Source organism: Eretmochelys imbricata, chromosome 2 (genome assembly GCF_965152235.1).
Source record: "Eretmochelys imbricata isolate rEreImb1 chromosome 2, rEreImb1.hap1, whole genome shotgun sequence".
NCBI lineage: Eukaryota > Metazoa > Chordata > Testudines > Cheloniidae > Eretmochelys > Eretmochelys imbricata.
In genome coordinates this window covers 99,777,602-99,790,305 of record NC_135573.1, presented here as the reverse complement: position 1 = coordinate 99,790,305, position 12,704 = coordinate 99,777,602, and the positions used below count along the sequence as shown (strand labels likewise).

The following is a 12,704-nucleotide window of genomic DNA, read 5'->3' as shown; positions in this document are numbered from 1 at the left end:
CAAGTTACTGAGTCACATCCCACCCAGACTGGTCAGTCACAAACAGTTATCTGATCATTGTTTGGAGACCTTAGTGAGAAGAAACAAAATCCACATTCAGAATTGGCACTCACGCTCTCCCAGAAAGTGGGAAGGTAAATGTGAAACAAAAACAAGAGTAGGCATGGTAACTGGAGTATGTTGGGAAGGTGAGTGTGCTTTTTGGGAGAGTACTATCACTTTATTCCTCACCTCAACCTCTGTAAAACACTATAATATCTTAGGTGATGCATTCAAAGAGTTCCAGGACTTCGCATAGGTCTATGGACTAACTTTGAATCTTTTATTATTCCCTTACTAATTCAGTGGTTCACGCATGACAAGTGACTTAAAATTGAACACTTTACAAGCTATAAAGGATATTGTTGACTTTAAAAAAAAATAATCATGATGTACCTTACTAGAACAGCTACAGGGAAAAAATGTATTCTGTAATATGTATGAATGTCATAACTGTCAGGAACTTTACGGATCCTGTTACAGTTTGCTACTACTACTACTGAAATACTTTAAAAAAATTACTTCTGAGAATGCCAACCGTTATTTGCCTTTACCTGCAAATCTTCATCTGTGTATTCCTAACCTCATTTTCTGCCAATTTAGAACTCAGCGTAACCTTAATGGCACAGAGCTTTTGTAATGCAGGCAAACTGACGAAGAACAGCGACTGGTGTCTTGTGTCATTCATCTTATTTTGTTAACTGTCCCAACTCAGCAGCTTAGTCTTTAATAAAAGAAAAATATTACTTCATTATCAAAAAGAGGAGACTATTATTAGGATATTGTGGACCTCAGCAGAGTCACATGCAAGCTGAATAAGTAAACAGTAATGCCAACCCAAGTGTTCAAAAATCATGAGAAGAGGGATCCCGAGCTGGTGGAGGCATTCACAGGTCCCTTCTCCTTTTCCCTACTTCCCCATCAGTGGATGAAAGAGCCAAAACAATTTCAGATAGAAGAAAAAAGATTTTAAAAACCAAGTTTGGTCACAGTCACCCTGATACTCAGTTTTCAGTTTTATGAAAAGTGAGGTCAGTGTGAAACTGCACTTTAAGTCTTAGAAGATGATCTGTGGTTGGTTGCACATTTTAATCGGTATATATGCTGTTACAAAGTTCCTCCTCTACCTTGGTGGGTCTTGCGCTTATTGGCAGATTTGCTCACCTTGGAGCTTCAGAGCAGCCCTCAGCTTGGTCGTTTTTCTGAACCCACAGTCCAGGAGGTGGGAGGTTTGGGGGCAACCCGGGCCCGCCCTCTACTCCAGGTTCCAGCCCAGGGCCCTGTGGAATGCAGCTGTCTAGGGTGCCTCCTGGAACAGCTGTGTGACACCTACAACTCCCTGGGCTACTTCCCCATGGCCTCCTCCCAACACCTTCTTTATTCTCCCCATAGGACCTTCTTCCTGGTGTCTGATAATGCTTGTACTCCTCAGTCCCCAACAGTCCGCGTTCTCACTCTCAGCTCCTAGTGCCTTTTGCTCCCAGCCCCTCACACGCGCACCACAAACTGAAGTGAGCTCCTTTTTAAACCCAGGTGCCCTGATTAGCCTGCCTTAATTGATTCTAACAGCTTCTTGATTGGCTGCAGGTGTTCTAATCAGCCTGTCTGTCATAATTGTCTCCAGAAGGTTCCTGATTGTTCTAAAACCTTCCCTGTTACCCTACCCAGGGAAAAGGGACCTACTGAACCTGGGGCTAACATATCTGCCTTCTATGCTCTCCTAAAGCCCCCTGGCCTGGGCTTTTCTTACCTTTTGCCCCTGTCTCAGCTTCCCCTCCCCGACCGGGCCAGACGCTTTTTCTTTGTTTTGTTTTTTTTTGCTGTTTTTCTGCTGCCGTTCAAGTGCTGGTCGGCTGCCAGCTAGCTGCCAGCCCCCCCACGCCTGCCCTCAGATGCTGCTACTGCTCCAGCTGAAACCCCCGGGGAGGGGGGGAGGGATTGCCGACTCGCTCCCCGGAGGAGGGAAGTGGAAGCCCCCAGACCCAGCCATTTGCTGTTCGTTTGTGGACTAGTAATTAACCGACAGGTTATTTTTTTCTTCTTATCTGCTTGGCAGTTTTGGAATGCTCCACAAAGCCCGGGAGAGAAGACAGCCGACAGAGAAATCACCCAGGGAAGCTACAAATCATCATGGAGGGGACCATAAGACTGAGTAACTTTTGAACTGTACTCTCGTGTGGGGGGAGTTCGACTGTCTTAACTGCGTTTGTAAGGGGCACAGGAGGTGTGGCACGGAGCTGCCCCCAGATCCATCGGTGCCCCCCCCCCACTACTACAACGGTCACGGCCCCCCCACCATCCGTCCCTGCTGGCAACTTGCCATCTGCCTCTGGATTCAGCTGCTTTCCCCAATTCCACTGTCCGGACCAGAAACAACAGCCGACCAAACGAGACTCTTTGGACAAACATGCGTCCTGCCCCCCGCCCACCCCCAGACTGTTCACCCCACAGTTTGCCCCTATTACCTGACCCCAACTCCTGTTTCCTCCCCCGTCCAGTCCGACCCATTTGCCCCCCGCTCCCCCGCCTGCAGCCCAGTAGGGAGAAGTGGTTAATCTGCTTCCCCCTCCCCCTTCTGGTGCCTCCCCGTCTCTCCCTGCTCACAATGGCAGGGAATGAGAGGGGTGAGGCCCCTTTAACAACCTCAGCTGCCCCTCCCCCACCTACCTAACCGCCAAGCCCCCCCCCCCCCCCCGCTGCCAAAACACCTGCCACCGCCCCCACTGGGGCATCGGCAGCAGGAGGCATCGAGGTGACTACTGCCGCTGTTACGCCCACCGCCCCCCCAGATTCTAGGAGAGCCCCCCCTAGTTGGCCAGAAAGGCCAGGGTGCGAAGAAGGGAAAGGGCCCCGCTACAACCACCAGGCCCTCCATGGCAGGGGCTGCCCCCACCGCTGTGGCCTCGTCATCGACCATGGCGTCCCTCCCCGCTGTTCCCTCCACCAGCTCTGCGAGCGTCCCTCCCCCGGCCCCCAGGGTGTATGCCCGGGTGGTAGCAGCCCCCGCTCCCCACCGCCTCGTCATCTCGCCCACCCACTGCCTCCGCTACCATCAATAGCGGCCGGGGCCCCTTTCCAACCATGACCAGGAAGCACGGCGTCCGTTGCCTCCTGGTGACCACCTTGCCCCACGTGGAGACATACGTGCAGGCGTTGGCGAGGGTGGTAGGACCCACGGCTATTGTGGCGGCCTCCAAAATGTACGGGAAAATCATCTTTTTCTTAGCATCGGAGGCTGCCGCCCAGGAGGCGGTGGAGAAGGGCCTGGCGGGGGGGTGGGTGCGGGTTTTCGTTCCCCTGGAACCGCTAGAGGACCTGGGCGTCTGCCTAGTCCTGACCTCCGTCCCTCCTTTTCTACCCAACGCCGCCCTGTTACCCGCTCTCTCCACCCTGGGGAAACCCATTTCTGTCATCAGTCCTCTCCTGTTGGGCTGCAAGGACCCCACCCTCCATCACGTCCTTTCGTTCCGCCGGCAAGTGCAGCTTCTACCGCCGTCGGTGGCGCATGATGGAGAGGCGCTTGAGGGGTCCTTCCTGATCCCCTACCAGGGAGCCCACTATCGGGTCTACTATTCCACAGGAGAGGCCCGGTGCTACCTCTGCCGATCAGCGGGGCATGTCCGAAGAGACTGCCCCTTGGCCCGGCGGGGAGGGGCACCCGAGACCCGGCAGGATATCGGCTCCGTCATTGCCAACGCCCCTGGCTGCCCGGTACCTGAAACCGCCTCTCCTCCTGCTTGATCCACCGCTGCTCCTGCCCGGGCCCAAGAGACACCTCCTCTATAACGCCCAGACGAGAGAGAGAGCCCCGCCCTTGCTGTTAACAATCCAGCAGAGCCTACGGAGGAGGGTGCAGCAAAGATATTACCGGGCATAGGAGAGGGCCCGCCCAAGGAGAACCCCCCTCCCCTCATGCTGCCTCACCGTTACCCCCCCGAACCCCTAAACCATCGCCTCTGCCCCCCGACAAGACCCCTGCTAACCAGCCCCCAGACGATGCTATGGAGGGCTGGACCCTAGTCCACAGGAAGCGAGGCAAGCGGAAGGCTCGAGCTCCGCTGCACCCATCCGATGCGGAGGCCCCCCGGAAGACCAGGAAGGGAGACGCTGATACTGAGCCTTCCGCTATGCCCACGAATGAGATCCATCCACCGGTGTCGGGAGGGGAAGACAAAATAGCATTGGAAGGTAGGATCTCTCCTCCACGGGAGACCCTCCCCTCCGAGACCCCTGAGGAAGCCCCTTCTGCCCGAATATCACCCGAACCCCCCGCGAACCCCGAAGCGACCGTCGAAGCAGGCGCCACAGGGGAGACCCCCGGGGTGGCGGAAGGCGACCTCTCCTCCATGTATGAGGAGATCGAGGCCCTAGGTTTGATCCCAGTCACCCAGGGAGAGGATGACCTACTGCCAGCCGGCCTCGATCTGGGCAACCTCACCCCAGTCTCCCTTTCCCCATGCTCCCTCCCCCTAACCACCTTCCCGGGCGGGCACCCCACAGAAGGTGGTCCACCACCTGATGCCGTGGCTGCCAAATCCACTACCCGAGCCTGCGCCTAGTATCACTGGGAGCCCCCCCCACTTAACCCTCGACTCTGCTCGGGAGGCGCCACCTTTCAGCTGCTTGCCTCCCGAAGCCCAGAGCCTCGCGTCTGCCCCCGCCCCACCCCTGTCCCTGCCCAATCCACCTCCTCTTGCAATGCTATTGCTGCCCCTGGGGTTATTTCTTTCCCTTTTTTGCGGATCCCCCCCAAGGAGCAGCCTTTGCATTTTCTTGCAACGACCCATTAGGAGCTGCAATTTTCCCTCCCCCATCCCCTTTTACCCCAAGGCTTGAGACGGACGTAATAACTTTAGCCTGTCAGACGCCCCGTCGGTGGTCCGCACCCTGTCTGCCCGCCTCAGCGGACCACGAGGCTGCATCAAGAGCCCCACCAGGGAATAACCGGGAAATCACAACACCCCCGCCCCCAAATGAGCTGCGAAAAGCGTTGTGGGAATTTTTAGAAGACATCCGTGGCTCCCGCAACAGGGTATGGCTAGCTCTCCAGCTATGGGGGGACTTTGATCAAATCCTCCAGGCCACAAGGGCCCTTATAAAGGAGGGTAGAGGGAAAAGAAGGCACGGTGCTGCGGCCTATGGGCGGGCCTGCAGCTTCCGTGATGATTTACTCACTTACGGGATGTGTCACGGATTGTTGCGCAACCCGCCGGGGGCCGCAACACCCCCGCCAACAAGGAATCCCCACCCTCGCCCCAGCCCTCCGCATGATGCCTCTCATTATCGCAACTTTGAACACTAGGGGCTGTAGGATGGCTCTCCGCAGGTCCCAGGTGCTCTCTTACCTTCGGGAAGGGCGGTACTCTGTGGTTTTCCTGCAGGAGACCCATACGGATCCGACCACGGAGGACAGCTGGTGGCTGGAGTGGGGGGACGGGGTCTACTTTAGCCACTTCACAATTCGACAAGCTGGAGTGGCGACCCTGTTCTCCCCCAACCTACGGCCCAAGGTGCTAGGGGTCACTGAGGCCATGCCAGGCCACCTGCTGCATCTCCGAGTCTGTATGGAGGAGATCGTGGTCAACCTCGTTGACATCTATGCCCCGACAACGAGCCCGAAGTGGCCGCAATCCTATTAGCGGGTGTCCGACTTCCTCAGCACCCTAGATTCTCATGAGTGCTTAGTTCTGGGAGGGGACTTTAACACCACCCTTGAGGAACAGGACCGCTCAGGGGCCGAGCTGAGCCCAGCCACTGCGAACATTCTCCGAGGAACAGTCGAACATCACTCCCTAGTGGACGTCTGGCGTGACCACCACCCAGATGACACTTCCACTTTCACCTTTGTCCGGGTGGAGGCCCATCGGTCACACCACTCTCGGTTGGATCGTATTTATTTATCCCGTTTCCATCTTTCACGAGCCCACCCTCCAACATTCGGCCGGCCCCTTTCTCCGACCACCATCTAGCCACCATAACAGCCTCCCTCTGTGCAGAGAGGCCGGGGCCAGCCTATTGGCACTTTAACAACAGCCTGTTGGGAGGATGAGGGCTTCCTGACGTCCTTCCGGGAATTCTAGCTGGCCTGGCGAGAGCAGCGGCGTGCCTTTCCCTCGGCGCGGCAATGGTGGGATCTAGGGAAGGTGCGCACCAAGCTCTTCTGCCGTGACTACACCCGGGGCACCAGCCGATGGAGAAATGCAGCGATAGAGCAGTTGGAATGGGAGGTCTTAGAGAAGGAGAGGCATCTGGCCGCAGTCTCGAGGACCTGTTCCTCTGCGGAGCGTGCCAGGAGAAGCGGGAGGAGCTCCGGGCCCTCGAGGACCATCGGGCCCGAGGTGCCTTTGTTCGATCCCGCATCTGCCTCCTTCGGGAGGTGGATCGCGGCTCCCATTTCTTCTACGCCCTGGAGAAAATGAGGGGGGCCAAGAAACATGTCACCTGCCTTCTAGCAGAAGACGGCACCCCCTCACGGATCTGGTGGAGATGTGTGGGAGGGCCCGTGACCTCTACACAAGCCTTTTCTCCCCAGATCCGACCGATCCTGGCACTTGCAGGGTGCTCTGGGAGGAACTCCCCACAGTCAGCATGGGCGACCGAGACCGACTAGAGCTGCCTCTCACCCTGGCTGAGTTCTCGGAAGCCCTCCGTCACATGCCCACCAATAAATCTCCGGGCATGGATGGGCTGACCATGGAGTTCTACCACGCATTCTGGGACATCCTTGGCCCAGACCTAGCCACTGTCTGGGCCGAGTCTTTGCAGGGCGGGGACCTCCCTCTTTCATGCAGGCGAGCACCGTTGTTGCCGAAGAAGGGGACCTCCGCGATTTACGAATCTGGTGTCCCGTCTCGATCCTTAGCACAGACTACAAAATCGTAGCGAAAGCAATCTCGCTGCGGCTAGGGTCCGTGATGGCGGACATGATCCACCCAGACCAGACCTACACTGTCCCGGGCCGCAGCATTTTTGACAACCTATTTCTAGTCCGAGACCTTTTGGAACTCGGGCGTACAGACGGTCTGTCGTTCGCCCTCCTGTCTCTTGATCAGGAGAAGGCATTCGATAGAGTGGACCCTGGTACCTCCTGGGCACTCTGCAGGCGTTTGGATTTGGACCTCAGTTTGTGAGTTTTCTCCGGGTGCTGCACGCTTCCGCGGAGTGTCTGGTTAGGCTCAACTGGACCCTGACCGAACCGGTCAGCTTCGGGCAAGGAGTACGGCAGGGGTGCCCCCTCTCGGGCCAGCTGTACGCTCTGGCGATCGAGCCCTTCCTCTGTCTCCTCCACAGGAGGTTGACAGGGTTGGTGCTGCGGGAGCCGGAGCTGCAGCTGGTCCTGTCGGCGTATGCCGATGACGTGCTCCTCGTGGTCCAGGACCCGGGCGACTTGGCACGAGTGGAGGTTTGCCAGACCATCTATTCGGCAGCCTCCTCCGCCCGAGTCAACTGGGTCAAGAGCTCTAGCTTGGCAGTGGGGGACTGGCAGCGGGTGAGCTCCCTCCCACCTGCGCTTCAGACCATCCCGTGGAACGCGGGTCCACTGCTCTACCTAGGCATTTACCTTTCTGCCACGCACCCTTCTCCGTCAGAGAACTGGCAAAATTTAGAAGGCGGGGTGATAGAGCGGCTCCGGAAATGGACGAGGCTACTCCGATGTCTCTCCCTCTGAGGGAGAGCACTGGTGCTTAACCAACTAGTCCTGTCCACGCTCTGGTACCGGCTCAACACCCTGGTCCCGGCCCCGGGCTTCCTGACCAACCTCCGGACATCGATTCTAGAGTTCTTTTAGTCAGGAATGCACTGGGCCCCTGTTGGGGTTCTTCATCTACCCCTGAAGGAAGGAGGGCAGGGCCTGAAGTGTCTGCACACTCAGGTCCGTGTCTTCCGCCTCCAGGCCCTGCAGAGGCTCCTTTATAGTGCAGGTAGTTCGACGTGGAGCACATTGACGCACACCTTCCTGCGCCACTTCCAAGGGCTCCGATACGACCGGCAGCTCTTTTATCTTTGTCCGAGAGGTTTTCTGCGAGACCTCTCCGGGCCGGTCTTCTACCAGGACCTCCTCCGGACCTGGAAACTGTTTTCAACGACCAGGTCCGTGGCAGCCACCATGGGAGCAGATCTCCTCGCGGAGCCCCTGCTACACAACCCCCAGCTCTGTGTGCAGGTGGCGGAGTCCCGCTCGGTATGCCAGAGTTTGGTCCTGGTGGAAGTCACGAGAGTCGGAGACTGCCTGGACTACGACCGGGGAGACTGGCTGGATCCCCTGACCCTCGCTCGGCGCATGGGGCTCTCCAGACCTCGTACCCCCCAGTGCGTACTTCAGGAGGTGAAGGCCACCTTGAGGTTCGCTGCTCGGGCTTATCTCAACCGAGCCCTGTGCGAGGGCGCACCGCGCCCACCCTCTACCCCAGGCCCGCCGGACCTTTCAATTGGGCCCCTACCCCGTAGATCCCAACAAACCCCTCATCCTTTCACTGCGAGCCAGCTGCATGAACTGCAGCTGGTCAGCTTCCAAACCGTGCCAAGGAAACATCTATATACACTCATGCTTTACACCCTTCACGCCCACACCCTGGTGCCCCGCCCCAATACAAAGTGGCAGGATCTCCTGCCACCTTTGGAGGGTAAGCAGCCCCGGTGGGCCAGCCTGTATTCCACCTTGGTCCCGAGGCCCGTCGGGGACATTAGTTGGCGGCTCCTTCACGGATCTGTGAGCACAGGCGTGTTTTTGACGCGGTTCACCCCCATCCCGGATACTTGCCCTTTTAGCAACGTGAGGGAAACCCTGGCACACGTATATTTAGAGTGTGCCAGGCTGCAGCCCCTTTTCCGGCTCCTCACGAATATTTTATTATGCTTTTGGCTACACTTTTCCCCTCACATTTTTATCTACACACTCCCCATCCGTGGCCCCACAAAGTCGCGGGATCTCCTGGTTAACCTCCTCCTAGTCCTAGCTAAAACAGCCATCTATAAAACCAGAGAGGGGAGGCTGGCTAATGAAGCATCCTGCGACTGTAGGGCCGTTTTCCAATCCTCAGTATATTCACATATCCGGGCGGAGTTCCTCTGGGCGGCGTCCACTGACTCCCTTGATGCCTTCGAGGAGCGCTGGGCGCTGTCCGAGGTTCTCTGCTCGGTGACCCCGTCTGGTTCCCTCCGTCTGACCCTTTGATTGAGGGGAAGAGCGAGAGACCCCAGCCCCAGCCGTTGCTGCTGTGGATACCATCATCACTGTCACCTAGGAGGGGTCCTATCACACGTGGGTGGACGTCCCCTCCACTCCCAAACCGCCCACCCCGCAGCCATGCCCATGTTGTCGGGAACTCTCAGGAGAGGAGTAATCGGTGACACTGGGCGTGGCACTAGGTAACTCGAGGGGGTGCAAGACCACGAGTGTCGACGAAGCCCCCCTGCTCTGGGCCCAGGCTAGCCTGAAAACTTCGCCCTCCTGAAGGCTGCTGGGTTATACCCTGCGTTTGCTTTTGTTTTGTTGCATAGTTTTTGCTTGATCCTTTTTGGTGATTCTTTGTAAGTGTTACAAAAATAAAATTCTTTTCTGCTTCCAAAAAAAAAAAAAAAAATTACTCTCCTGTAGCTCCTGGATCCCAATAGGATTATTGTCCTGTAGCCATCTGGCCCAACCCTGTCACAATGCATATAGAACTTACCCTACTGGATCAGACCAGTGGCCCAGCTAGTCCTGTAACCAGTCTCTCTTGGTATCAAATACTTAAAAAAGAGAGGTACAAGTAACCCCATACTAGACAATTATGGTATATCTTGCCAATAGAGATGTTTTTTTCCAATCCCCTGTCAGCTAGTGGTTGGATTACAGTTAAAAAAAAAAAAGTACCCTAATATAACTGCAGGTGGCCACATAATCCATATAAATACCAAATATGAAGAGAAGCACGGCCCAAAAGGTGGCCACCACCACAAGCTGCAGATAAGACACAGTCCCCCCCCACCCCAACACTCACTTGTTCATGAGTCACTTGCAAAGAGGAAAGCTCTGCCCCCACCGGACCTCCAAGGTGGCTCAGGGTTCACTGATGGAAGCTGTTTGGCAGCTTGAGAATGCCGTTCAAATACAGTTCAAACAACTGCTTAGTTTGCCCCAACGATTTAATTTCACCCCAGCTATTTCTTTCCCCAAATCCTTCTACAGGGGAGAAGACTGCCCCTCGCTGGCCACCACCCAGAGCAACTTCCAGCCCACAGGAGCAACGTTTGGGACGCTTTGCTTTGGACTTAGAGCATGAGGAAGGGGGGGCACCTGCTGAGAGATTTATCAGATGGGCTATTGATCCTCCCCTTTCTCCAAAGTGTGAATGGGGTTAGTTCGGGTGTGGGGGGAGGGTTGTTCCTCCCTCCCCCGGAATAAAGCTGCGGTAAGCAGCTTCCCTGGGGCTGAGGAGAACGACCAAGCCGCCGGCCACTCCCGCTAGTGACAAGTGAATCGGCGGTGGTGGGGTGTCAAATGGAGGGGCAGGGACGGAAGCAGGCCAGGGGAGCCCCGAAACCCTGTCCCCACGCCGAACCTCGCCTCAGCGCAGCGCTAGTCTCCTGGGGGGGGGGGGGGGGGAGGGTACGACTCGGCGTTCTAACCGCGCGTGCCCACCTCCGGTCGCTTCGCGCCTTTCCTCCCGCGGCCTCCTCCCGCCTTCAGCGCGCGCGGCTTCGAGCAGCTCCGCCGAGGTGCGCGAGGCTGCTGCATATGCGGGCGCTCGGGACTCGATGGACTAAGGAGCCTGGTGGGCGCGCGCGCCTGGGGGTGAGCGCCGAGCTGGCGCGGGCAGCTAAGCAGCGTCTAGGTAGAGTGTGGCTGCGAGGGGCGCCAGCAGCAGCAGCGTCCTGCTGGGTGATGGGGCCGGGTGTTGGCGCGAGGCGCTGAGTTCCCTCCCTATGCAAAGCATATACCGAATAGGGAGATGTGTATGGGGCCCAAACATGCGCCGTAGATATAGCCCAGCACATGACGAGAAAACCGGCCTCCTGCTAACAGCAAGCTGCTGCGGCTGTCACCTTGCGCCCCAGATCATTGCCGTGGCGCTTCGGAGCTCCGCCTCGCTGCTCTCCCGCCAATTTTCAAGATTTGAGTTTGCCCTCTCCTCGCCCAAGGCCGGGTACCAGGGCAATGCAGACCACACAGCGCCCCTGCAGTCCAAGCCGTCCCATGCCACACGGCATGTCTGGCAGGAAAGGAGGAATCACATTAAAGCCCCCCAATTTTTCCTGAAGGCCACGGGGCACATTCTGCGTCAGACTGAAACGAAACGCTGCCTGCACTATGCGCACAGTGCGACGGCCGGGCTTCCGAGGCACTGGTAAATCATCGCCACGTGGCTGAAACTATGAAATTTACAATCGCCGGATTCCCTTCAGGCCAGGTGTAGATAATAAGTTGGAGGTAAGGCCATTGCCATCCATTAGTGTTGCTGAAGTATAGCTTGAATTTAATTAATAGAAGTTGCCCGAATAAATTAGCAAAATGAGATAGGAGGGGAATTACATATTTCTGTGGCAATATTTTAGGATTGCTGCATTTCCTCTTTTCATTGAAGCCTTGACTGCTAATTGATACTGAAGAGTTTTGACTTCACTGATTTGTGTAGCTGTGACAATCCCGCTACAGTTGTAAATGGCATAACCAGGGTCATAACGTGGTTACTGAATGGCTTGGAGGCAAGGAAAATGACATTTAAGGAGATGATCAAATCATCAGTACAGAATTCACAAGTCAGTGTAATGAAACGGATTTGCATGGCTAAAAATTTAAGTTTTGCCAAGCTAAACAGTTACAGATAGTTGGAAAAATTTGATGAAAAACAGACAAAAATGTTTTCATGTAATTTTACCCTCATTTTCAACCAGTTTCTTCAAGCTAGGGGCCCAGAATAGGACTTCATTTTAGGCAGTAGTATTCTGCACAACATGCCTATTTGGTGGTAACATCTATTTCTAAACTGGCAATAGGTTGCTGCCCCCATACTGAACTATTTATTCTGTTTTTTTCACTTCTTCTGAAGTTATGCTCATTTTTTCTCCATTTTTAATGTGAGATTTCTTGGTTTACAGATTTCATTGTGGAATTCCCTCCTTACATCGCTGCTTGCCTTCTCTGGCTTCTCCTGTTAAGTGGGACTTCTCATACTTCAGGGGAATTTTTTATGAATGCGGTGTACTGAACTGTTTGGCACAAACTGTCAGCATACCACACTGTACTGAACTGGTACACAAGGATGATTGGGATGTGGTCTTGGGAGATGAGAGATCAGCAAGGCCTATGGAAAAGGGAGCTTCAAGGGGAGCTCTAGCTCCAAAGCAGCCTGAGGAGTGAGGTGTCACCAAGAGCAATTGACAAGAGGAGACCACCCGTGGAGGGGGGTGGTCCTGGAGACAGGGATCCCATTAACAGTAGGTGGGATGCAGGGAACTGTTCCCCTAGGAAGCAGCAGCTCTCAGGGCCAGATCTTTTGCTGGAGGGTGGGGGCTGCGGAGGGTAGGGTGACCAGATGTCCCGATTTTATAGGGACAGTCCTGATTTTTGGGTCTTTTTCTTATATAGGCACCTGTTACCCCTCGCTCCAGTCCCGATTTTTCACATTTGCTCTCTGGTCTCCCCAGCGGAGGGGTCCTTTGGAGGAAGTGAAAAACAGGAC

At 55.6% G+C, this 12,704-nt stretch overlaps 1 protein-coding gene across 1 annotated transcript in view; it reads right to left on the bottom strand.

Moving 5' to 3' along the window:
* Positions 1 to 10,691, bottom strand: part of C2H18orf63 (chromosome 2 C18orf63 homolog) — a 49,231-nt gene extending 38,540 nt beyond the window's left edge. Inside the window, exons 1-2 of the mRNA XM_077809085.1 lie at positions 10,664 to 10,691; positions 594 to 763 (exon numbers count right to left, since the gene is read on the bottom strand). Coding sequence (XP_077665211.1) covers positions 594 to 727 — 134 coding nt within the window. The 5' untranslated portion in view covers positions 728 to 763; positions 10,664 to 10,691. The remainder of the gene's footprint in view (positions 1 to 593; positions 764 to 10,663) is intronic.
* Between the last annotated feature and the right edge of the window lie 2,013 nt (positions 10,692 to 12,704).